Source organism: Anarhichas minor, unplaced genomic scaffold (assembly GCF_050575085.1).
Source record: "Anarhichas minor isolate MPS153535 unplaced genomic scaffold, ASM5057508v1 ptg000088l, whole genome shotgun sequence".
Lineage (NCBI taxonomy): Eukaryota > Metazoa > Chordata > Actinopteri > Perciformes > Anarhichadidae > Anarhichas > Anarhichas minor.
In genome coordinates, this window is record NW_027466534.1 from 386,211 (window position 1) to 411,828 (window position 25,618).

Below are 25,618 nucleotides of genomic sequence, written 5' to 3' on the forward strand. Positions count from 1 at the left end.
GGAGAAGGAGAAGAAGAAGGAGGTTGAGGAGGAGAAGAAGAAGAAGAAAATGGGCGCGGCAGTACATTTGCCTCCAGCAGTGGGCGTGGTCGTCTTCTTACTCCTCACACAGGTGAGCTGTTAGCTGCTGCTGAGCCGCTTGAAGCTGCGCCAAAAGCACAGGAACTGGGTACGTACTTTACACTCTTCAACATGAGACGGCTGAACTTTGTTTTTTTAATTAAAACGTTTTATTTTTTCGGTTACAAGTTGTCCAGAATGGGAGGACGGTGTAAACGGAGGGAGCTAAAGGAAACCAGTGATGGGACATCAGCGGCTGGTGTCTCTCCTCTACCGGAGACACACTCACCTGTTCCCGGCTTCACTGACCAGGATGTGGGCGGTGGTACCAAAGGTAACTTATTCTGGCAACTTGAACCTGTTCCCCGGCATAGTATGAGCAAAGGCATGCTGCGCAGGTAAAGGTAAAGTGAAACTGCAGTGATGTAAACACCTGTAAAACAGCTCAAAACAAACGCATTATAGCCTTCATTAAAGCGGGATTCATCTAATAAACGTTCAACGTAGTGTGTGTCGTGTATGTGAACATGCATACAATACATATTCAGTTTTTATGTAGTGGATAAAGTTGCATTAAATGTAAATACTCAACTAAGTACACGCACCTCAAAATCCTACTGAAGCTCAGTACTTCTTTATATACTTGGTGACTTTCTAAGCTGAAAAACTGTTGTTTTTTTGTTAGATATTGACACACGAGTTGTCATGATTAATATGTTTCTGCTATCAGGTTTTCATTCAGCAGGAAAAGGATAAAACATTGTTTTTGCTCCTGCAGTCCTTGGAAAGCTTGTCGACGAAGCCGTTAAAGCTCGTTCATTTAATATTAATCGAATGTGTTTACAGCTCAAATAGAGTCGGAGGATAACTTTGTGTATCAGCTATTTTCTGACAGAAAGTAAACCTCTTCCTGTCATCTCAACGCTTGTTTTATACAACATATAGTCTGATTTTGACTGTTGGCCTCCTCCATCTAAAGCAGTGTGTCGTGTCAAAGCTGATTCTGTGTCGTCTGAACCTGAAGGTTTGTCCTCCATCGTGTCTTCACCAGGCTCAAGATGTTCCCTTTACGGCGATGAGAAGGTCTACCCCGGGGTCCGTGTCAAGATGCCAGTGAGGGATCTGCTGAAGAAGATCCGCGTAGACAAAGGCTACGAAGTTCATGACTTTCAGGTGAATGTTTGTGGTTTGTTTGTTTGGCCCGAGTGGACCTGGCTCCGTGATTAATCATAATCCAACCAATCCAATCCAACAGCTCTGTAGAGTTTACAGACAAACGGGTCCTTCTTCCTTTCTGTCTCTTTTTGCAATTAAAACATACTCAAATATGAAGACACTTCCTGATGATAACAATAAAACAACAATCTACATTTTAAAAATTCATAAAATTAGTCACAAATCAGCATCAGGTGCTTTGTGTTGTTAAGGTTCACCATAATGTGTGATTGTACACAGAGGACATGTCTTCATGTTCTCTTTCATTTATTGCTTTAACATGTAAAAGTCACCAAACACCAAACTGCAGTCATGTGAAAACCTTTAAAGTGGTGATATCAGGACAGATTGGAAGTATTTACATCACATGTACTCTTTATTTAGTTTGGCTTTCTAAGCATGATAGACATCTGGATGTCTTCATCTTTACTCTGAAACCTTTGGCTTGTGGAGTCCTTCCTCAGATTCCTTTCATGGATGACAAACTACTCCACAGTCTGAAATGTCTTTACCTGCCTAAATGTGCTGAGCGGTAGGTGTAAAAACTCCAGACATAGAATCTATAATATGTTTGTTTCTTCTTCTTTCACAGAAGATATACGGCAAATCAGTCAAAGGTCAGTACAACCCAGATCCTTGAGAGTTAGTAGTTTATGTGTTCCTCCTTTAACTGTTAATGAGCTAAAGTTTAAAACCTCCTGCAACAGAAGCTCAGATGTGTGAGAGGACTACTCTGTAAGTCTGAATGGTGTCTGATGCTTTTATTTTGTAGAAAGTATCTTCACTAATAGATGCTATTTAGTTTAGTAGACGGAAAACAAAACGCTGATCAACCAGACGGAAAAGAGACAAAGATCCTCTGAGCAACAGTAATTGGTCAAAAATAAACTGGAAACGTAGATTTAAACAGCTTCCTGTTTCACAATAAAGCAGCCGAGAACAAGCTGGAATCAACATCCAAGGTGTTGCTTTAAAGAAGCTCTTCTTCAAACTGTACAAGAGAAATGGGAACAGAAACCGTCTACTTTGAGGAAAAACATGCTTCATTGTAATCTGAGAGTTCATCGTTCTTTTTCATCCGCAGGAGACGGACATAAAGTCAAGATGCGTGCAGCGCGGCGAAGTTACAAGGTGAGTGTACCCAGACCTCAGGTAAAAAGGCTTTAAATCACCTGTCAGTTTTCAAATACCTCCGCATACCTTCACCGTCTTTTATCACGCAGAGAAAGCGCTCCACAAAGAGCCTGGAGGAGCTGGCGATCATCGTGGAGGTGCTGGAGGAGGACCTCAGGACGGGCAACACCTGCCGCTACCCTCCCCAATCTCTGCCGTCCCCCAACCCTCCAGTGTCTCCTGACTGGTCTCAGACCGGTAAGTCACAAGGGACCACACCTACATTTTGATATAGTTTCACCTAAAAACATTCAATCGCGATAAATATGTTGCCAGCAGCTACAACCGCTCTTTGACTAGGGATGCCAGGGAACCGGTTTGAACTGTAACCGCGGTTATGAAAGTCACATAATGATTTCTTTTATCAATACAAATTAAATCTTTTATTTCCTAATAATTAGAATTGTTTTTATGAAGAAAATAAAAGCAAATTCTTGATGATAATAAATATTTTAGTTTATTATTCATAGGCCCTTTAGAAATATCCTGGTTAATAATCTTAAATACCGTAAAACAATGATATTTCCGTGAGTTTCATATTTATATTTTCACACGCCGTCCCTTCTCACTGAAGGCTCAGGGTACAACAGTGACGAGTCCGATGAAATGATCCCCAGCCCCGACTTCTACGGGACCTCCTCTCTGTGCTCAGCAGGCAAGTACCAGCAGGCCCGGTCCCCTCCGGGCTTCACGCACACCGGCCTCCAGCCCTCCGGCATGGGGAACATCGGGGGAGTCGGTGGAGGAGAGGGGCAGTGGGCCAATACCCAGAACCAAGACGGGAACCTGTACAACCTGTACAACTCCACTTTCTTCTGGGCTCAGCTTCAGAGAGAGGAGAGCCAGCTCGGGGACATCTCCGACGCCGAGCTGCTGGCCCACGACGAACACGGCAGGACGTGAGTTTGATGCCGCTGTGTGTGGAAGTGAAGCAGTACGTCCACTTTTTTGCAGGGGAATATCTGTTCATCTTTATACACAGAGTTCTTGGGGATTTCTTTTGCATATGTTGTCTAAAGCTCTTTGTGAGAGTTGCCCGAAAATCTGAGCAATATGATGTCACTTGAGCGTCAGTTAGGGCTAAAGGCATCGTTTGTTTTTCATCCTTTATTATTTTTAACTGCTCATCGTGAGTCCATCAGTGTTATGAGTGCCATGTTTAAATTAGTAGAGTACTCCCTTAAGTACTAACAGGAAGTCATCATCACTGGTTTCCTCAACAAACAGCCAATAGGATTCTTCATATATATATATATATATATATATATATATATATATATATATATATATATATATATATATATATATATATATATATATATATATATATATATATATATATATATATATATATATATATATATATATATATATATCGACCAGTAACGTTGGATTCAAGGTACGTCTTACTGGGGCGACAATACTTCAGCCAAACTGCTATCCCAACATTATAGGAACAAACGAGCACAGCCTATAGTAAGCAAAGCCTTCATACATGATGACATTAACATGTGTTTATATTCTATGTACTCCTGACAGTAGAGTAAGCCACTATAAACCTGTATAAAAACACAGTCAAGGAAAAAAAAACTATACCGTGAAACCTCCAGAATCTGGTCGCCCAGCACTAGCTTTTAGTGTGAAGTCTAAATCTGTCTGATTGTTCTTGTCCCTCCAGAGCGCTCCATAAGGTGGCGTGTATTGGAAAGAGAGCACTGGGCTTCGCCATCGCCATAAGGATGGCCTCACTCAACAGCCTGGACCTCAAAGACGCTGATGGAATGGTACAGTACAAACACATTGCCGCTCTGGTAGCTCACTTCAGCTAATGGGTCAGGATAACAGTGATGGATGGAGGGCACATGATTTGAGACTCTGGCACAGCTTCTTTTTAAATGGTAAATGAACTTGTACTTGTTTAGCGCCTTTCTAGTCTTCCGACCACTTAAAGCGCTTTGACCCCCTCGATAAACAAATCGATTTTACATATCCAGCATGTCTTCTCAATATCGCATGACATCGTAGGCTAGTTCTGTCTTTTTTATTTATTGCTGAGCTGTTAGCTAGCTACAGTGAGCTAGCTCAGTGGTGCTAGGTGAGCTAGCAGTATAGCGTATAGACGGCATTTTGTAAGGCAGTTTGCACGTTACGTCACCGGTGGAACTTCTGTTTGCAGACCGCCCTCCTCCATGCAGCAAAGCACAACCACCACCTGATGGTGGCGGATCTGATCCTTTTGGGGGCCAACGTCAACGAGACGAACACCTCGGGGAAGACCTGCCTCCACCTCAGTGCTGAGAGAGGCTACATCCGAGTCCTGGAGGTTAGAGCTGTTCTCTCTTTGTTCGTCTCCAATGATTAGACTGAGTCGGGGGTGGGGTCTCTGCTGTTAGTCGGGTAGTAGTTCAGACACCTCATCGTTGTGTTCCAGGATTTGAAGCGGAGAGCAGAATGTTAATGGCCTCTTCAGTCACAATACTGCGCCGACGAGTTCAATTGTTAATGTAACGTTGGCTCTAAAGTTCATCTTGTAGTCCCCTTCTGTCTGATATTTGAGAACAATTAGTCCAAACATCTACTGTTCTCTCCTTTCCTTATCAGTTCACACGCATTACTCGCATATCAGACCAGACTTACTTTTAATGACCGCATTTGTCAGAATTCGTTGGTTGCTACACATGTGGCTTCCATTGAGCCAGACCAACAGGTTATTCATGTGTGTGGGCTCTCATCCATGTTTGAGGTTATTAACAATTAAACTGCTCAGATGAAAAGCAGTTACGAATACCAACGTAGCCGGTTTAGTAAGACACACTAACTGTGGACAAGGTGTCATTAACGTTGTGAAGCTGAGCATCTTGGGTAACTTTGGGTCATTGTGCTTCACAGTGTTTCTCCACACAGTTACGTTCTGTTTGAGGTGTTCACTTTTAAAGCACTGTTAAAATGTTAACTGCGGATGTTGACAAGACAAATGTGTTGTGTTTCCTTGTTGTTTCTTACGGGGGTACGGGCCATGAAGCATTGTGGTGTTAAGAGGTTCTCTCACCTTCTTGGACCATGTGTATTCAAGAACCTGCCGTGTTCTGTGCCGTCTCCCTCTTTGTAGACTAGAGCCACAGGGAGGTTAATAAGCATCTATTTAGATAATCGATTAATCATTTCAGACAAACATTTTCTGATTCCAGCTTTTCAAGTATGAGCATTTCCTCGTTTTGCTGAATATCTTTTGGATTTTGGTCAAAACAAGCGTTCTGAAGACGTGACTTCGGGGCCTGGAAACCATTGACATTTACATTTTATACACTAAACAAATAATTAATTAAGTTGTCTGCCTACAGCTTTTGTTTACCTTGAGTTCAACACATTTCCAAAGCATGGGTGTAACTTAATGAAATCGTGTGCAACCTCTACAAACCACAAAAACATTGTTGCTCTTGTTTACATCAAAGCAACCTTCTAGTTCCTGTGGTTATGAAACATTCCAGTGGAGCTACATTGAGTTGCTGAATGTCTGACTTTACAGAGAGTTGTTTGGCTTCTCCCAATAAATCATGAGATATACTATTTATTTATATTACTATTTTGGTATAAATATAAGCTTATTAATATTACTGTAAATAAAACTAACTCGTGCTTTAGATCCGTCTTAGCGTGTGTGAAAAAATCATCATGTAGACCAAGTTGCAGAATCTAAATTGGCAGGACCATCGGAGCAGCAGGTTGGCGACGGCCTCAGAAAGGCTGAAGAACAAAAAACACAAGTCTTCTGTTTCAAAGTCAAAGAATACGCGTATTAAAGTCTTTTCCCACCACGAAGCCTCTGACTGTTGTTTGTTCGTATGCACCGAACAGCAGCTCAGAGAACCCAGACTTCTTTGAGTCTAGGGCTGTGCAAAAATATCAATATAGCTTACTATCGACCAATCAATATCAATATGTCCACGACTAAATGTAAAATCCTGTTTTTAACGGTTTAAAAATGTCCTTCAAACGCTAAGCGAAGCTCAGGCCAGTGTGCTGTCAAATGAACATCACAACATGGCGTCTCACAAGCAAGCATTCATACGCTGTAGAGCGCCGCCTCCTGCCGACACAGGAGGGACGTAGCCGTGTAGTGCCCAGCATTTACAAACGGGTCAAAACGTCGCAAGTGCATTTTAGTAAAAAGGTGTCCAGTGACACAATGAGAATACAATATGCACTTTCTTTGTGCGTCTCAGTTCAGTGTGTTCTCTGCTGAGTGACTATGTGCAACACAAATACCTTTTGAAGTAGTTTTGGTGCAACTCCGTCCGCTGAGTTATCGATATGTGATGTACGTGTTATACTATCCAGGTGGAATACAGCAAGTTGTATTTTCAGCAATGTCGTATCGTGACACTGGTGTTAGAAATGAATGTGAAAAACAACAAAAACATAATTCAAGGATCAGTCAAGACTTGCCAATCAGATTTGACTCTGTAAATGTTAAGTAGACCCCGACAGCACACTGTGTTCCAGCTGCCTCTTACTGAGTTCACCTTTGGACGGCTGTGTTGTAACGTTGCACATCTGTTTCTGTGGAGGAGCGTCTCTGTACTCTCATACCAACACCAGGTGTTATTGAGAGAAATGTTTTTAAAGTAAATGAGAGAAAATCATTTTGGAACCTTTGTTAATACTTTTGTGTGTGTGTGTGTAGGTTCTGAAAAACAAGATGATGGAGGGTGTGTATGTTGACGTTGAAGCCACTGATAACTCTGGTAAGTATTACAACCTTTCAAATCCTTGAGGTATTAGTGATTACATTTATAAAACTCTTTTCCAAAAGTGACTTGAACAAGTAGAGAAAGGAGGATAAGTGGTCACACGTTGAGATACATAAGATGGTAATTAATAATAAAAATGAAAACACATTTAAAATATTACAATAGAAAAAAGGCTGAAATACAAGTTATAGACAAAATATGTGCAATAACGCCAAGCTATAAAAATGTGTTTCAAAATGAGATTTGAAAATATTAACAAGTCAGCTGTTCTAACAAAATATGTTAAGGTGTTCCAACGTTTAGAGGCCATGTTAGCAAAAGCTCGGTCCTCTTTAGATCTGAGTTTGGTTTAAGGTATACTACGCAGAAGAGAGGGCTGTCATCTGCATAGAAAATCACCAAATCATTCCTACTAAAGATAATTACAGTACGATCACTTTATTGTCACGAACCGACAATAAAGCATGTTTGCCATAATCAGTATTAGTAGCAAAATGATCATGACATTAAGTTAATAGTATCAGACATCCAGCATCTGTGTGCAGTGAAAGAATTGAAACTCTGCACTGACAGACTACCTCTAGAATATGTCTAGATTGTTTACAGTGTAGGTGTGGTTAGACGTGAAAGGGTTAGTTCAGTATGAGGTACTTCTCCATAGCCATTTTACCTCATAGAAGAAGGGAGCTGCTGGTCTCCTGCTGCTTCCATCGGTTAGTTAGTGTTGTTGTGTGACTTTTGTGTTTCAAAGGGTTTGTTCATATTCACCAGTCACACAATAACGCAAACAAACTAACCGATGGAGTCAGTGGTAGACCTGCAACATCCGTCTTCTATGAGGTCAAATTACAGCTTTTTTCAATGCAGTCTGGTGATTTTTGAAGAGAGCGTGGATAAAAGCTTCAGTTCCCCGTCAGAAAGGGCTGAAAATATCCCGAATATAGCGATATTGGTTCTTTTTTTTTAGGTGTCTAAAATACAACCACAGCAGGACATTGCTTTGCTCCAGGGAAGTCTAATCTTTCAAATGTTTGTGTGTGTTCTCAGGAATTTGTGTCCTCCAGTGTGCTTCTTTGGCTCTGAAAGCCACCGTACGTAAGCTGGAAAGCAGTAAATTCCCAAATCAGACCAGACTCTACATGCTCCGCCAAGAGCAGATAATGGAGACCCTGGAGTGTCTGCTGCAGATGGGCAGCTACCTTCATACCATGGTATGACACTCTGTAACAGATAGGATTTCATTTTGTCATTTTACGTGCAAAGAAAAAAGCCCCAAATCACAACTGTCACATTATTTATTATTACTTTAATGAAATGGGAACCAAGTGCTATTCAAGAGAGATGATCGTCCAACATAGGAGCTACGTTCAAAATGCCATTTGGAGAAAATGATAGTGAACGTTTCAGGAAAGCTACTCGCTTTTTACAGAAGTTTACTAAGCAGCCACGAACGTCCTGTGTTTATGACTCTTCAGCAGCAGCTCAGCAGCTCTGTTTTCTGACTGCTCGCCAATAACGGTTGTAGCCGGGAGGCATTTGAAGTGATTAAACAGTGCTGAAGACGGATAGTATAGTCGTGTTTGTTGTTCAGCTTTTTGTCGGGGCAGCACATGCTGAGGAGCATGAACTAATAATGAGTCAATGTTAATTCAAAACTTGGTAAACAAAAAATGTACCTAGTGTCTATTTGCAAACCGATGAGCCTGGCACCTCCCTGTTCCCTTGTGGAGTATGCTTTTGTTGACTACTGAAGCGTACCGGTATGCTTTTAAAGTGTCTTACAGAGGAATTCAGATAATGAAGAAGGTGAATAGACTCAAAGGCCCGAGCCGTGTTACTTGGCTTGATTGGTTTATTGTTAGATGAGCTTGCTGTCATCGCGAAGCTCGCAGCATGGCCTTAGAGACTGAAATATCTCCTCCACTGGAACACTTGATTCAAGAGTGAGACGTCTTGATAACAATAGGACGCCATGAGATCATAACTAGTCACTACAAGTCAACAGTTGCATTTGCCCAACGATCCCGTGAAAAGATACCTGTGAAATGTGATGACTGAATTCCTGTCCGCCTCAACTACAGTTTACTTTGATCTTTATGATAATATTTGCTGAAGTGCAGTTTACAAAGGACAGCTTAAACTGAAGGTTGAGCCCCGTTTGACAGCATAGAGCTGCGTCTGCAAGCGTTGAACGCCGGTTCAAACGACCGAATTCCCCAAAAGATTGGGATTAACTAGTTTCCATTGCACTTACCAGCTTAATTAAGATCTCCAATATGTTATAGACCCTTTTACAGCTGACGCCATGATTAGCTCACGGTGTAGCTGGAGGCAAAACAAAGAAACGACTGTTGCCAATCCCGATTCATCTTGTTGTGTTACTGGGAGCCAGAATCGATATTGCTAACATTTAGAGATGATAAAACTGATTCTAGCCAGCTACAATATCAGCGAAACGTTTCAGAGATGGAGAGAAAATGTTGCTAATAGTTTAGCTTAGTCTTATGCTAACCTACTCAGCCGTCGCGGCTGCTGCATCGCAGTGATGCTAAACTAGGCTAAACTATTAAGAGATGAAGAGCTGGCTCGCTGTTTGGCTCACCCTCTGCAACCAATGCAGCACTAAAGGCATGGCGGAACCAGCAAGCTAACCAGTGGACGGCTGGCTACTTACCTAGCTTGCGAATTACGCCAATTGCCACTTCTGGTGATAGCAATGTGCTTTCCTACACTCTGAAGAGTGTAAGAGTGTGTGGATGAAGCAAGACATTTTAGTCATTTAACGGCTGGCTAGTTAGCTAGCTAGCTCGCTAATTCCACCATGCTTGGACAAGTTAGCTGGCTAACTAGCCAGCTCTGGGGATGGACAAGCTAGCACTAGCCAGCCGCCCCCTACCGAGCTCAGAACAGAAAATGTGTATTCCCCTGGCAGCTTTCACTCACAACTATAACATCTTTCCCAATTCATTGTAACAAATTGGGAGTTTTTAGCACTCTAGATTTAGGTTTGGGAGAGAGTTGTTCATGTTTACTAGATATTTTGTCATAGGAAAAACATTTTGAAAACAGCCGTTGTTACCCTTAAATTAAAAGAAACCTCGACTCGCTCTTCCGATGATATTTACACCGATATAGGCTTTTTTTCTAGAGTAATATGTATTGCCACTCATATTTTTGAGACACTCATATTTTTGACAGACTTTTGATGACTAACTCATTTTTCCTCTCTCCTTTAGGGGAGCCAGTGTATGCAACCTAGATCTGGTTGACCCCCCGGCACTTCGGCCCGGCAGGGCTTCTTGAGACCCGACAGTAATGTTCTGAGTTGGTTCAGGCTTGAATTCAAATGGAGAGAGACCATAGTTATTATAGTCTCCTTTTCTCTCTGAGCTCGTGTTCTGACCTGTTTATGTAAAGCATCTGAGGTTTTGTGTTTGGTATAAATACCTGACTTGCAATCAGCTATTTATTTGAAACCTGCACAGAAACCTTAGATGCCCATTAGATGGTTTCTGTGAAACTTCCATTGTTTGTTACATTTGAGTAATAAGTTGTCCTCAGTAAGTATGTCCGTGGAGATCAAGATGTTAAAATCCTATGAGAATATATTTAGCTACGCTATGGGCTTTTTTGTGCCAGTCTTTAGGGTCCAGTAGGGTTTTTTTTAAAAGCCTGTTTCCAAAATACAAAACAAATCCAGTGGGAAGGGAAAGTGACCTAAAACGTAGTTTCAGGTTATATTGTAATATTACAGCAGTAGTGCTACAGTTTTAAGTTCACCACTGTTTAAAGTATATTCCAAAATTGTCATTCCAAGTATGTATGAAGAACCGGTTGATTGATATGTGGTAATGATTGTAAGACATTTCCCTTCCTGCTGGGGTTCAACTTGATTTGCAGCCATGAAATATACATGTCAGATATTTTATAGGACTTTAGTACAAGAGGACATTGAGTATTTTAGTGAGTATTTTATGGTGTTGGGGAGTGAATACAGTTTCATTTGACACAGTGTTTAGCCTGTGATGTGCAGGGAGCTTTGGTTTCTCTCTTAGCACATTCTCAAGCTTTTGTTTTATACAACAAGATCTGTGTTGAAATTGTCAGGAGAGCTAGTTAACGTTAGCTGTTAGCAGCCAGTGGATAACGGAGCTAGCAGCTAACGCTAACGGAGGTTGCATTGAGCTACATTATGATGCGTTCAAGCTCTGTTCAGTAAATATGAGTACTGGGTTAAGGAAAATAACAGTTGTTCGGTGGAGGTGTTTTCACAGCAATATAAAATAGATATTAGAGAGGGAATTATGACCTGATTAGTTTGTGTTTATTTTTAACACACTGGTATAAAATCAGTCCTCTGTATCAGCTGATGCACAGGTTCCGATATCGGTATTGGGAAGTAAAAAAATATTATGGGAACATCTCTAGTATTTCTAGATCTGATGTGTGTGTATATATATATATATATGTATATATATGTATGTATGTATGTATATACTTTATTTACTCGTGAACGAGAGACACAATTCTGTTTCTTTACTATATTCATAATGTTGGGGATTATATAATCTGAAAATGCAATTGATCACTTAAATGCTTGTTTTGTGTAGTAAGGATATCATAGTTTAGTTTAGCTAAAGGTTAGGTTTTATAGTTATTTTAATGTAAACAGACCGGTTTGGGATTCTGCTTCCTGTTTGTATTTTCTATTTTCAAAGCTGAAAAATGTGTGATTCAACTTTAAAGACGTCACTATTTTGTGTCTCGTTATAAATCATGTGATGTTTTGATGATTGTTAAAGCTCGAGCAGAGCTGCTCTGCACACAGAGGAATGTCGTAGTTTAAACCACAGTATGTGTTTCTAAATACAAATAGAGCACTGCAGGGATGATGTATTTTCATCATCACTGGTTCCCTCCACAAACGGCCAATGAGATTCTTCCATTAGATTTTGAATTATTACAGATTTGTTTTTTGGTGGTGGGTATTGGTTGTCATCACAAATCTGTATCAATGTGTGTATTTTTTCAACTTAAAGAGCTCAATAAACTTCTGGGTTTTAGTAAACATTGTCTTTCAGATTATTTATTGCTTCAAAAACACATTGAATAACTCCCAGGAACATTTTTAGATAACATGTCGTGTCGAGTTAAACATAAACATGAACAAACTGCTCCAATCGCATCAAAAAAACAACTTTTACCAACACAACACACTGATATGCTGTTTAGTTAAAGCTGTCGAGCTAATTTCATCTTTTTTCAAATTAGCTCTCTAGCTAACTCTGGCACATTTACACTCAGGCTGAAACTGAAGTTTTGATTAATCTGCACTCTCCCTTGTGAATAAGTAAATAATTAATTTAAAAAAAAATTCAGCGCGTGCGCTTTAAATGTCACACTGTTCAGCCTAAATATCAGCAGTGGAGCGGCACATTCCTCCGGCTGTCGGCATCTTTCATGTGTCTGAACAGGTTATTAACGGATAATTATCACCTACGTTTGTTGGGGCTTGCAGGGCCGGTGGGGGTAGGGTGCTTGGCTCCAGCAGGTGGTTTTGTAAACACTGTAGTTTGATGGGAAACTGTATCTTGGAAAGAGTTGCAATATGATTAAATAAAACAAGATCATTTGCCAAGTGTTGAGTGAAACTAATAACACGCTGATCGTATCTCCTCTTCTTCCAGCTTTTGAACTTCAAGTAACCACAACAAACAAAATGAGAGACTAAATAGTCATTCAGTTAGGAACCTGAATTCCACCACCAGAAACCAAACAATTGCAAACACAGACCGGATTCAGAAAAATTTATCAAATTGTGAGTTTGCGTGCGTTGAGTTATTTGACGTTGGGAGTTTGCGTGCGTTGAGTTATTTGACGTTGGGAGTTTGCGTGCGTTGAGTTATTTGACGTTGCGAGTTTGCGTGCGTTGAGTTATTTGACGTTGCGAGTTTGCGTGCGTTGAGTTATTTGACGTTGCGAGTTTGCATGCGTTGAGTTATTTGACGTTGCGAGTTTGCGTGCGTTGAGTTATTTGATGTTGCGAGTTTGCGTGCGTTGAGTTATTTGACGTTGCGAGTTTGCATGCGTTGAGTTATTTGACGTTGCGAGTTTGCGTGCGTTGAGTTATTTGACGTTGGGAGTTTGCATGCGTTGTTATTTGACGTTGCGAGTTTGCGTGCGTTGAGTTATTTGACGTTGGGAGTTTGCGTGCGTTGTTATTTGACGTTGCGAGTTTGCGTGCGTTGAGTTATTTGACGTTGCGAGTTTGCATGCGTTGAGTTATTTGACGTTGCGAGTTTGCATGCGTTGAGTTATTTGATGTTGCGAGTTTGCGTGCGTTGAGTTATTTGACGTTGCGAGTTTGCATGCGTTGAGTTATTTGACGTTGCGAGTTTGCATGCGTTGAGTTATTTGATGTTGCGAGTTTGCGTGCGTTGAGTTATTTGACGTTGCGAGTTTGCGCGCGTTGAGTTATTTGATGTTGCGAGTTTGCGTGCGTTGAGTTGTTTGACGTTGCGAGTTTGCGCGCGTTGAGTTATTTGTCGTTGGGAGTGACAATGTGTTGCTCAAAGACAACAAAAAAGAAAAGAGGACAGGAGGAGCAGGAAGAACGCCTTGTTGTTGTTCCCCTGAGGGGGAAAATAGTTACCGGCTCATTGGACCGGTTTAACATTTAAGTTTGATGGAAGGTGTAACTGCATGAAGCTGATGTTATGGATACAATTATGTTTAATATCACATTTAATGGCAAATAATGCCCAAAAATTTGTAATTATAAAAATAATTGTCTTTATGTTTTTCCTCTTTTCTGCATACTTCTATCGTTTTATTACAGTAAATGTGTCATTAGTGATCTCCATGTATGTACTGCGTTCCTCGCTCTTAAAACAATAGATCTTGGTCGTTTTCTAAACCTAACCAATGACAACAGGGTTGGGTCAGCCAAAAGACCAAAAACCTTCATATTTACCTCTAGTGGTATCTAGTCATAACTAGATTTACTTTTATTTGTCCAGGCTTTGAGATATTTACATCTTAGATTTCTCTCTGCACCCGGGCCGCGTTAATGTGGTAATGAAAGTTGTAACCAAACATTTGTCAGCAAGCTTTTTGTTATATGATGAGACGAAACCAACCTCATTCCTCAACTGTGACTAAATGTCAATCGGTGATTTGTCGATTGTTCAACAAATGAATCATGTTCAAAGAAATTATGCAAATCAGAATACATTAGATGTGTGAATGTACTGCTGTTATTTAATAACAGACTGCCTCTCTTAAAAGCTGCATTCTTGACAACATGACTCGTTGCAAGCAAACCTGAAGTACAATTCTAGGACACTTTTGTGACTTTGTAGTTGTTTCTGTCTCTTTGAGGTTATTTTGTGTCTTTGTGGTCGTTTTGTGTTTTTGTGTTTCTTTGTTGTAATTCTGTCTCTTTGTAGTCATTTGTGTCTCTTCGTTGTCATTTTTGACTCTGTAGTCGTTTGGTGTCTCTTTGTAGTAATGTTGTCTCTTTGTAGTTGTTTTGTGTCTCTCTGTCGTCATTTTGTGTCTCCTTGTGGTCTTTTTGTGTCTCTTTGTAGTTGTTTTGAGTCTCTTTGTGGTTGTTTTGTAGCTCTCTGTTGTAATTTTTGTCTCTTTGTAGTCGTTTTGTGTCGAAGAATGTAGTATTTAGAAAACGACCCTGTCTTTCATATTTTTTACCCAAATTAAGTCCACTGACTCACCCAATTATTGAACAATGAAAGGCTAAACTAGTGCTAGAAATCAGTGTTGTATCATACCCTTCCAACCCCACCAACACACCCTGCATATTTACCCCCCCCCCCCCCCCCCCCCTTGCCTCCCCCACTGGCTGCATACAGATGCTCATAACAAATTTAAAAAGCTTTCTTGCTGCTATACCCAAACAGCCTCAAACAGAGCTGCAGGCCATTCTGCAACACTGAGCTCTCGCTCACACTTTACTCTCCACCATGGAGTCTCACTGTGGTCCCTCCACCCAACCTCCTCCCTTTTCTCCCCTTCTTGCATCACACCTCCTCTCCCACATCGACCTCCCCTAACGTGATCCTGTGTTGTCTTCGTCTTACCTCTTATTTCTTCAGATAGAATGTCTCCATACGACCACTCGCACAAAGTAAACTTCCTCAGGATGGAAATTCATAGTTTCTGTTTGTTGGTTGATGGAATTTGTCTTCACCGTAGACTGGAATGCCTCGTGTTATTGGTCATAAACTAAACTAATTCTATGCATCATTTTAGCCGTGTCTTCACACTGGAAACACAACATCCGATCGAGTCAAATATTTCCATATGCAGATCCCCTTGTGTTTGAGTGCGCTGTTGATGGACCACAATGCAACGCACAGAGGAAACCCAGGAGCTGCTCACAGCAGGAAGAAACAACAAACTGTGGATGGTAATACACAACAAGACGTTGAGCTTGAGCGGAGATTGTTGCATCAACTGCAACTGTTTGTTTACAAGGTCAAGAATGAAGTGTCGAGCTGCATTCACCGTCTACTTCTCAGTTTAATCAGCAGTACAGTGTTTCAAGGTTGCCTTTTGCTTTACATCCATCTGTGCACGCGTTGCATCATTTCCTGTTCGTCCAAAACAGTGAATTCATTTGTTTGCATAGTAACTGCAGAAACAGTAAACTATGTCAATGTGGCTGATGTTGAAGGTCAAGCTGAACGCTTGAATTAACGCTTTGATTCATGTCGGCTGAGACTTTCATGAAACGAGAAAAATCCTTTAAATGTTGTTGATTCTGTGAACGTTTACATTGGAACATTCGGTTTGGCTTGAAATTTACAGTCGGCCTTCATGCTCCCCTGAGGATGAACTATTTCCATAATTTGATTTTAATAATTTAATATTTATATAACTTTTTATTATTCTATGAATGGCATTGATGGTCTGGTACTGTACTGAAGTACTCTTCTGAGGCACTTGTTTCTCTTCGTGGTCATTCTTTGTCTTTTTGGGGCCACTTTGTATCTCGTAATCATTTATTGTCTCTTTGTGGTTGTTTTGCATCTTTAAGGACATTTTGTGTCTGTTTGTGGTCATTTTGTTATAATTTTGTGTCATTTTGGGATCATTTTGTATCTCGTTGTAGTCTTTTTGTGTAACTTTGTGGTTGTGTGTCTCTTTGTGGTTTTGTGTCTCCTTGTAATCGTTTATTGTCTCTTTGTGGTTGTTTTGCTCCTTTCATAGTTATTTTCTCTTTAGTTGCTGTGCATCTTGCGCATTTCATGTTTCTATTTATTTTTCTTTGTCTCTTCCTGGTTGGTACATGTCTCTTTGAGTGACATTTTATAGGTGAAGGCCCCGGGGCCCTTCACTGTAAAGGCCACGGGGCCCTTCACTCTAAAGACCCGGGGCCCTTCACTCTAAAGGCCCCGGGGCCCTTCACTCTAAAGACCACGGGGCCCTTCACTCTAAAGTCTCGGGGCCCTTCACTCTAAAGACCCGGGGCCCTTCACTCTAAAGACGACGGGGCCCTTCACTCTAAAGACTCGGGGCCCTTCACTCTAAAGGCCACGGGGCCCTTCACTCTAAAGGCCACGGGGCCCTTCACTCTAAAGACTCGGGGCCCTTCACTCTAAAGACCACGGGGCCCTTCACTCTAAAGACCCGGGGCCCTTCACTCTAAAGACCACGGGGCCCTTCACTCTAAAGACCACGGGGCCCTTCACTCTAAAGACTCGGGGGCCCTTCACTCTAAAGGCCACGGGGCCCTTCACTCTAAAGACTCGGGGCCCTTCACTCTAAAGGCCACGGGGCCCTTCACTCTAAAGACCCGGGGCCCTTCACTCTAAAGACCACGGGGCCCTTCACTCTAAAGACTCGGGGCCCTTCACTCTAAAGGCCACGGGGCCCTTCACTCTAAAGACTCGGGGCCCTTCACTCTAAAGGCACGGGGCCCTTCACTCTAAAGACCACGGGGCCCTTCACTCTAAAGACTCGGGGCCCTTCACTCTAAAGGCCACGGGGCCCTTCACTCTAAAGACTCGGGGCCCTTCACTCTAAAGGCCACGGGGCCCTTCACTCTAAAGACCCGGGGCCCTTCACTCTAAAGACCACGGGGCCCTTCACTCTAAAGACTCGGGGCCCTTCACTCTAAAGACTCGGGGCCCTTCACTCTAAAGACCACGGGGCCCTTCACTCTAAAGACCCGGGGCCCTTCACTCTAAAGGCACGGGGCCCTTCACTCTAAAGACCCGGGGGCCTTCACTCTAAAGACCCGGGGCCAGTAGCCGGTAGACCCGTTCAGTACACCATCTTATTATGTACCTGTACTATAAGTACATTCTGTTGATAACACGTATTGTGCACCAGTTTAACTTCTAATGGAGTATTTGTGGTATTACTACATTTACACATAAATGATCAGAGTACTTCTTCCACTAGTGTATTACATGTTTTCATGCATCTTTTCTTCCACATTGTGAGCCACTAGCACGGTGTTCATTACGCTTATCCTCTTTAGACCGCAGCACAACATGTGGACCGGAGCACAGTTGATATGTTTCATGTTGCAGCGTAACTGTAGAAACATCTCGTCTTCTGCAGAGCTTAGAGCGACACCTGGTGGTGAGAAACACCTCTACGCTGTACAGCTGACTCTGAGTCAATGCATCATCTTCTCCCTGTAAACACTATTATACTATTATATTTACACATCATGGGCCAATTATTAGCATGTGCATACCCAGTATATATTCAGTTTATATAGTATATATATATATATATATATATATATTATACATGATAATATAGTTCTGCGCATTTGTTCTTGTCCTCTACGCTCGCTGTTAACTTTAAATTATTCATATCATCTATTATTTTCATATATATTTTACATTTTTAGTGTTTCTCAAACGTCAGTTCGGATGTTTAGTGTGAACATTTACTGACTCATGTCTTCTTTGACATGTTGGTTCATTCGTTAAATACGTTTGTTTTGCTTTTTATTTATAAGCTATTTATTTATTTGCTGTAATTCGGAACATTTTGAATCAAATTCACTTTATTGTGTTCGTACGTTTAGTGAAGAACTTTATCGAACACACCGACTATAAAGCTTATATATCAGCATTACGATCCGGTTTTATTTTTTTACATTTTATCTGCAACAAACAAAGAAACACGCAGAGAAGGAAACAAAAACAGAATCAATAGATTTAAAGGCATTCTCTGTCAACCCTCTACTTTCTTATTCTGATAGTTCAACTTGCATCTCTCTCCTCCTGCAAGTATTGTGTGATATTGCCTCATGCACTTGAAAGGCCTACGACTGCTGGGAGAGATACCAAGAGATTTCACACACACACACACACACACACACACACACACACAAACACACACACACACTCTCTCTCTCTCTCTCACACACACACACACACACACACACACACACACACACACACAAACACACACACACACTCCCTCTCTCTGCACGATGCTGGGAGATGAGATAGTACTTCATGTTGTCTGTTGACTGATACCACTCCGGGGCTCCATCATACTGCAAAGTACTGAAATATTGGAGGGAAAAATGTTCCAATTAGTATTTCTCTAATCCCCCCCCCCCCCCCCCTATTGTTTGGATAACAATCCTAGCTCCTTACATCTGAAGGGAAACAGGGTCAGGTGTCAATGAAATCTCACCTCGTTCTGCTGCCGTCCAGTGGTGAATCCTGGGAAATAATTTAACTGCATTGCAACCCCCCCCCCCCCCGCAGTTACACAGAATGTGTGGGAGGGGCAGAGGCTTTATTCTCCTTATCTCTAAATCCACACCCTCTTCTCATTCTGTCTGTGTGTGTGTGTGTGTTTTTCATGAATTTCAACAGTTTTTTTGTTATTTTTTAATGAATTCATAAAGTGAAGAACAATCCAAAGGCAGAGATCAATGATTCTACGTAACTGCTTTTTATTTGGCTGTCATTTTACCTGATGTATAAATTTCCTGACATTGATTTCCTGAATTTCAGATACATCAAATTGATCAATTTGAAAAAGAACACATTTCCCATGAAGTCGTACCGTTTACCCAACAAACGATTTATTGTCGCGTCAACAGGTGATTGTTTGTTTCGCAAAATACAGCCGAGAGAGAAGAGAAAGAAAAGAAGAGCCGGTGATTGTTCTGTTCCTCAGAGAGAAGAAGAAGAAATAGATCCTGAGCTCAGGGAGACGTCGCCAGATGAGAAGAATAAAGTGGAGCTCTTGAAGCCATGCAGACAACAGAATATTGCCTTCAAATAACACTCGCACATGCTTTTTATCCCAAAATCAAACATGCAGTGGGTACTTCAGTGTGTGTGTGGGGGGGGGGAGGGGGGGTGTAAATACATTTTTTTTTAGCAATACACATTTTCTAAAGATGTCTCTGCTGATGAATATTTGTAGAGCATGTTACACGCTTTTTTTTTCCAGCAATCCCTTTTAGTCAGTCGATTGTTTTAAAGCAAAATAAATGATAAAAAAAAATGAAGATTATTAAGTAAAAAATATAACATAAAATATATATATTTAGCATGGATCTGCCTCGATGCGCGTCACACAAAAAAGAAAGAAAACACGAGCAAAGATAAAATCCTCCATCACTGGTTCAGAGAGCGTTCTGCAGACGGTCACCGTCAGGTCGGATCACAGTGGTCACGGACAAGTTCTCCTCACTAAGGCTTCTGAGGAGTTCAGTCACAAACTCCTGCTTTTGTTGTTTTTAGGAAAAAGGTGTGTTTTTGTTCGGCCCATCCTCTTGGAACAATTTTTTGAAAAAAGAACTACCAAAATCATGCAAACTACCATTTCATTCCAGTGAACAGTAGATGTTTGTGTGTTTTCTCTCGGTGCTGGTCGGGAGTTGGTTCTTTAGGCACTGCCGTCCTGTTTGAGCCGCTGACTGCGCGCCTTGTAGACCTCGATCAGTAAGTCTTTGACGTACTGGATCTCTCGCTCCACCGACTCCGCCTTGTCACGAAGCTCCCGGTTCTGTCCCTCGAGGCCGTGAAGCTCCTCCTCCAGACAGTCAAGCTCCGCCCTCTTACGCAGCCTGTACCTGCAACACAACGGACTGCGTTTGGTTGATTTTACAGGTCTTTTCTGCTGCCTTGCATCTTTGTTAATGAGTGAGCGTGACCTTTCTGCACCGGCTGGATTACTGTCAGCTATAAATAACATGACGAGCTGTTTGTTCCTCCGTCTGCACGGATCTCCTTTTTACAAACTTCTCCGCCTCAAGTTTCTACATTTGTCCCCTTTTTTAAACACAAATATACGACACAGACGAGGCAGACTTCAGGTTGGGTGGGGCTCAATTTGGCAAACGGTGAGGGACTTTCCATCCCCCCCCCCCCTCCTACACCCATGCAGGACATTTAGAGCAGCAGCTGGTTTATGTAACACTCAGTAGAGCCAAACAAGTATTCAGGATTTATCTACAAATGTATAAGCTTAATATATATATATATATATAAATATATATATATATATATAAATATATATATATATATATATATATATATATAAAATCAGTATAAAAAAAACCTTCTAAGACTCATTTTTTAATGTTTTTGAAGACTTCAGCATGCAGAATATTAATATTTAAAAAACATATATGATCAGTTATAAAACACTTCTAAGACTTATTTTTATATTATTTTAACGCTTTAAGTGCAGAATAATATTTACAAAAAATATAATCAGTAAAAAAAAACTTTTAATACTAATTTCTTAAATTATTTTGAAGGTTAAAGCGCGGAGAATAATATTTACCTTAAAAGAACAAGAATATGATCAGTAAAAAACCTTCTAAGACTTCATTTTTTTAAATGCTTTTGAAGGTTTATTCGTGCAGAATAATCATTTATAAAAACGTAATATTTGTACCTGTGAGCAGCGGTTTTGTTCTGGTCTCTCTTCTTCTGCTTCCTCTCTCCGGTGACGGGTTCCGTCGGAGAACCGGCGCCCATCACCAGAGGCGGTTTGCCGGCGGAGCAGGTCTCGTCCTTTAGCCTCTGGGTGGGCCGGTGGATGGGGCCGCCCATCAGCGTGCCCTCGCCCTCCCCTCTGGACAGACATTCGTAGCTTTGGTCCGCAAGGCATTCTGGGTAGAGGTAGTGGCCGTGCTGGGGCTCGACGGCCTGTGCTTGTGGCGGCGGGTCGAGGTCTCCTATAAAGCTATGGTAAGGCTCCGTGCCGGCCATTGACTGGTGGTGGTGGTGGTGGAAGTAGCCGTCGCCGGCCGCCATTGTCTCTTGGGGGATCCCCCCGGAAAGTCCCGCGTCCTTGCCGCAGTGCAAGACCTCCAGCCCCGCGCCGTCATAACTTACGTTGACCTTCACGTTGTGCATCGACTGCCCCTCCCCCCGCTTGTGGTGGCCATCGTACGAGCCGCCACCTCCGCCGCCGCCGCCGCCAAGGCAGAAGCCCCGCGCGATCTCCTCGCTGCAAAACATCCCCTCGGAGAAGCAGTAGCTCTCCTCTGCCTTCAACGACACACATTCTCTCGCCTTCTTGACGCCGCCGAGGCAGCCCTTGCCCACGGTCTTCAGCGTGGAGTAGTGGTTCGCCGACAGCTCCGCGCTCCCTGAGTAGCTGCCCCTCGGACCCCACGCGTCCAGCCCCACGTCCTCGCCCACCTTCGCCGCCTCGCTGATGATCCTCCGGCCGTTGGTGGTGCTGTTGGGGCTGCTGTTGTGGTGGTGGTGGTGGTGGTAGCGGTGGTGGTAGTTGTACGGTGCGGGTCGTGCTATTTTGGTTCTGCCGACGGGGCCGCCGCAGAAGCCGGCCAGGTCCAGCTCCCCCGTGGCCAAGGTGACGACCACGGGGCTGGTCTCCGATTGGCCGGTCCCGTACGAGCCGTAGGGCAGCTGGTAGTAGGACTGGGAGCCCATGGCTTGGGCGCCCTTGTCACATTTTGAGGGTTTCTCCAACTTGTTGGTGGCGGTGGTGGACTCGGAGCGGAAGTAGTCCTCCAGCTGAGCCAGCTCCTCCTGCAGTAGAGAGGTCATGACCTCCAGATCCGAGGGCACCTTGACATCCTCTAACGGCGACGGAGGAAGAGACGAGCAGGGAGAGGACTCGGTCGTCGACACAAACGAAGACAAATCGACTTTTTCCGTCATCCAATCTGAGTGACCATCACCTATAAAAACAAAAACAAAAATAAAAAAAATTATTATCACATAATCAGTAGAAGCAATCCCGTTTCTTTCTCTCAGCTGTTTGTGGAGAATAACCAAAATAAAAAATACACATTCTGTAAAAAAAAATTTTATCACGCAAGCTGGATAAATGTTAAAAAAATAAAACAAAACATCCAGATAAAATCCAAGTGAACAACTAACCGATCATCTGAAAATGATTGAACAGCATCGTCTGCGTTCGATAAATATCCACTTAGCTGTACTCACTGTACGACATTAGCCCCCGTGCTGCACTGCGGCTCCGACCTCGGGATGTGGAAAAATAAAAAAGCGTCTTGGCGAAACTCACCAATTAAGCGCTGCCTCTCCGCAGGCTCCGCCCCCGTGCCGGGCCGTGATTGGCTGCGGCTAGCCCGTCGGAGAAGGGGAGCGCCGAGCTCGCCCGTGGAAATGGGAGGAATTTTCCTGCGAAGGATCGATGCCGCCATTGTGTCGTCTGCTGCGATTAAATTGTTCAAAAGCACAAAGCGTGCACTGGCTGGATGAAGGAATAGTGAGAACACCTGAAGACCTGCGGGAGGGAATAAAAACACAATTAAGAAAATAAACTTTATTTTTATTTAGCCTTTGGAAATTCTCCCATTTCATCTTTTGAAGCTAAATAATTCCACAAAATTTTCTTTTAAAAAATTACAATTCATATTTAAACAAAACTACAAAAAAATTCAAAAAGTTGGATGAGTGAAAGATGAACTCTACGTTTCCTTCACCTGTAGCTGAAGCATTATTGATTCATGTCTCTGTAATTATCAAGAAATAAGGTGCAAAAAACAAATAAAATAAAATATTAAAAACATCATTTTACATTACTTAAAAACATTATTAGAATGTTTTTAAAAATATATACAAACAACCACATATATATATATATATATATACAAATGACTTTATATATGTATATGTATGTATAAAGTTATTTTTCAGAATGTAAGTTGTTTAAAAACATAAGGTATTAAATAACCTGTATGACACCATGTCACAGTGACTTTAAATAGCAAGAAAAGCTGTAAAAGCTGCTTTTCACCCGAATAACGTCTGAATTAAAACGCACAGATTAATGTGACTTTAAACCTGTTTGTTTGAGAAGAAGAGCGCATTTATCTTTGTAAACTTTGCGCTGTTTCCTCTCCAAAGCTTAGAAAACACGCAGCAGCAGCCGGTGAAACTTACCCCATAGTTTCTGAATAGTGTTGTAGCGCAAAGCTGCGGAGCTTCGCGGTGCAGGAGGCGGAAGGTTTCGCGAGGGTCTAAACAGCCATGCTTTCTCCCCTTTTACCGGCCACGGGGACTCTTCGCGAGGCGCTATTTCCACCAACTACACTTGCGGACAGAAAGTTTTTAAATCCGCTACTTCTGGAACTCCTAGCGCCCGGGACCGGATCACGGCAGACACGATCACTCCGCGGTGTCTCTTTACACAGTTCACCCGGGCCGTTACGTCATGAAGCCGGGACTCTTCCCCCCCTCTCATCAGAAACGGCTTGTGTTTTTTTAAGTTTATTGTGTTTTATTTTAATTATAAAACGAGACGAATTACAACACATCCATTTAAAATCACTTTGAAACGCTTTTGTGCTTTTGAAAGTATTAAAATAACATCTCTACATTAAAAAAAGTGTTTAAAACAGCACATGCACGTCTCCACCTCACCTAGCAGTGCTCTAAATAATAATACAGAACGTGTAAGATATTATTAAAATGAAAAAACAACCTAAAAGTGAGAACATGTGGAGGATTCGCTCAGTTGTTGCCGGCTCTAGTTTCTGGCAGCGCGGAGCGGCGGAGGGACACCGTGTTGCAGTTCGAAGGTGTAACTTTAGTTGCAGCCCTGTTGCATCAGATCCGCAGGGGATTCGCTGACTGCTGGAACAGCGCGGGCTCACCATTGGTTTATCTAAGGGCAACTTCTTTTATTTTTTATTTTTTAGTATTATTTCTGTTGGCCTGCCATCGGTCTTCTGCTGATTGCTGATCATTGCACATTAACACCGACCTGGGAGCGGTTTACTGGGAATAATAGCGGAGCAGTGGGAATAAACCATGACCTCCAGCTGGGATGTAAACCCAGGCAGACTGCCACTTAGAAATCAATTAGAGAGCTGTTTACTCTCCCAGTGAGGAGGTATGAGTGGATCAACTCTCATTCAGACGTTCTAACCCGTTAACACATTTTATTCCACATGTGTGATCAAGTTTACCACTTCTATTAGTATTTAAAACATCAAAACATAAGTGTGAGATCTTGTGTTCTTGTTGTTTTGCGTCCCTGAATGTTGCTGAATCGTCTTTTAATTGTGTTTTTAATTCCACAATGTTCATTCTGCTCAACAGAGACGTTCTCTGTTTCCTGCAGAAGTAAATGAGTTTATAGCTTATATGTCAAGTCAATGCTTAACAAAAGCACACAACAAACAGAAGTTATTAACTTTAAATGTGACAAATCTGATCCGCTGTGTTGTGAAACTATTGTGTGAGAAACGTAGATGCCAGTGAGTTGATAACTCAAAGTAAAAGCTGTTGTGTTCATTTATTTTATGAGGCGTAGTGAGAATATAATCAGATATATGTTGCATTAAATATTCATCATCCAAACTATTTAAAAAACACATTTTCACCTTTTTTCCTGTCGAACATTCATGTCTTGTGTCGAGCGACAGAAAATACAAACTCCACACAGAGAGGAGTCGGACTGTAAGAGTCACTCTGAGAACTGATGAGTTGATCCATAAACACACAACACTGATTCAGAGTGTTGATACACAACGTTCTGTTCATGTGTTTCAACCAGACACACACACACACACTCACACGTATACAGACACACACTCATGCACACACAGGAAGTTGAAAGGTATTTAAAATCAAATATGCATCAATATATATATCAACATTTGGTCTTGAAAAATGCCATGAAGCACGTTGAACAGAACTGAAATGTGTACATTTATAAATATATAAATTGTCTTATAACAACATAGAGTTACTAAATCGCCCTCCTCACCACTACGTCTATATTTCTATTTCGTTAAAGTTGAATGGTACTAAATAAACTATTTTAAACCCAGCACATATAATATAGACATGTAATAAATGGTTTATAACACACTATAAAGTAGTTGTAATATAAATGACAACACATTGAAACACTTGTAATAATGTAGATACATCTTCATGGGAGAAGTTGAC

The 25,618-nt window shown here is 41.8% G+C and overlaps 2 protein-coding genes across 4 annotated transcripts; one reads left to right on the forward strand and one right to left on the reverse strand.

Moving 5' to 3' along the window:
* The first annotated feature begins 258 nt into the window (after positions 1–258).
* LOC142938683 (uncharacterized) lies at positions 259–8,416 on the forward strand. Its single transcript, XM_076082014.1, has 10 exons — positions 259–394; positions 1,085–1,233; positions 1,868–1,892; positions 2,360–2,406; positions 2,499–2,646; positions 3,023–3,347; positions 4,127–4,232; positions 4,625–4,771; positions 7,133–7,193; positions 8,247–8,416. Exons 1-10 carry the CDS (start codon positions 259–261, stop codon positions 8,414–8,416), a joined length of 1,314 nt encoding a protein of 437 aa, XP_075938129.1.
* A 10,712-nt stretch (positions 8,417–19,128) lies between these two features.
* On the reverse strand, positions 19,129–23,828 carry atf5b (activating transcription factor 5b). 3 transcript variants are annotated; one of them, XM_076082000.1, is made up of 4 exons: positions 23,603–23,828; positions 22,722–22,943; positions 21,114–22,371; positions 19,129–20,298 (listed from the first exon to the last, which is right to left on the reverse strand). In XM_076082000.1, exons 2-4 carry the CDS (start codon positions 22,858–22,860, stop codon positions 20,097–20,099), a joined length of 1,599 nt encoding a protein of 532 aa, XP_075938115.1. In that variant the 5' UTR covers positions 22,861–22,943; positions 23,603–23,828; the 3' UTR covers positions 19,129–20,096. The 3 variants fall into 3 exon arrangements, with proteins under 3 accessions (XP_075938115.1, XP_075938116.1, XP_075938117.1); XM_076082001.1 differs by having other exon boundaries at positions 19,129–20,283; positions 23,603–23,826; XM_076082002.1 differs by lacking the exon at positions 23,603–23,828 and having other exon boundaries at positions 22,640–22,762.
* Between the last annotated feature and the right edge of the window lie 1,790 nt (positions 23,829–25,618).

What these genes read in the sequence shown, in the direction of transcription:
- LOC142938683 (XM_076082014.1), top strand. Translation starts at nt 259, where the DNA reads ATGGGAGGACGGTGTAAACGGAGGGAGCTAAAGGAAACCAGTGATGGG. An exon ending in ACGAAGTTCATGACTTTCAG is followed by an intron (nt 1,234 to 1,867) that starts GTGAATGTTTGT and finishes CTTCTTTCACAG; the next exon opens with AAGATATACGGCAAATCAGT. An exon ending in CAGCGCGGCGAAGTTACAAG is followed by an intron (nt 2,407 to 2,498) that starts GTGAGTGTACCC and finishes TTTATCACGCAG; the next exon opens with AGAAAGCGCTCCACAAAGAG.
- atf5b (XM_076082000.1), bottom strand. Translation starts at nt 22,860, where the DNA reads ATGGCGGCATCGATCCTTCGCAGGAAAATTCCTCCCATTTCCACGGGC. An exon ending in GGAGAGGCAGCGCTTAATTG is followed by an intron (nt 22,372 to 22,721) that starts GTGAGTTTCGCC and finishes TTGTTTTTATAG; the next exon opens with GTGATGGTCACTCAGATTGG. An exon ending in AACAAAACCGCTGCTCACAG is followed by an intron (nt 20,299 to 21,113) that starts GTACAAATATTA and finishes AACCAAACGCAG; the next exon opens with TCCGTTGTGTTGCAGGTACA.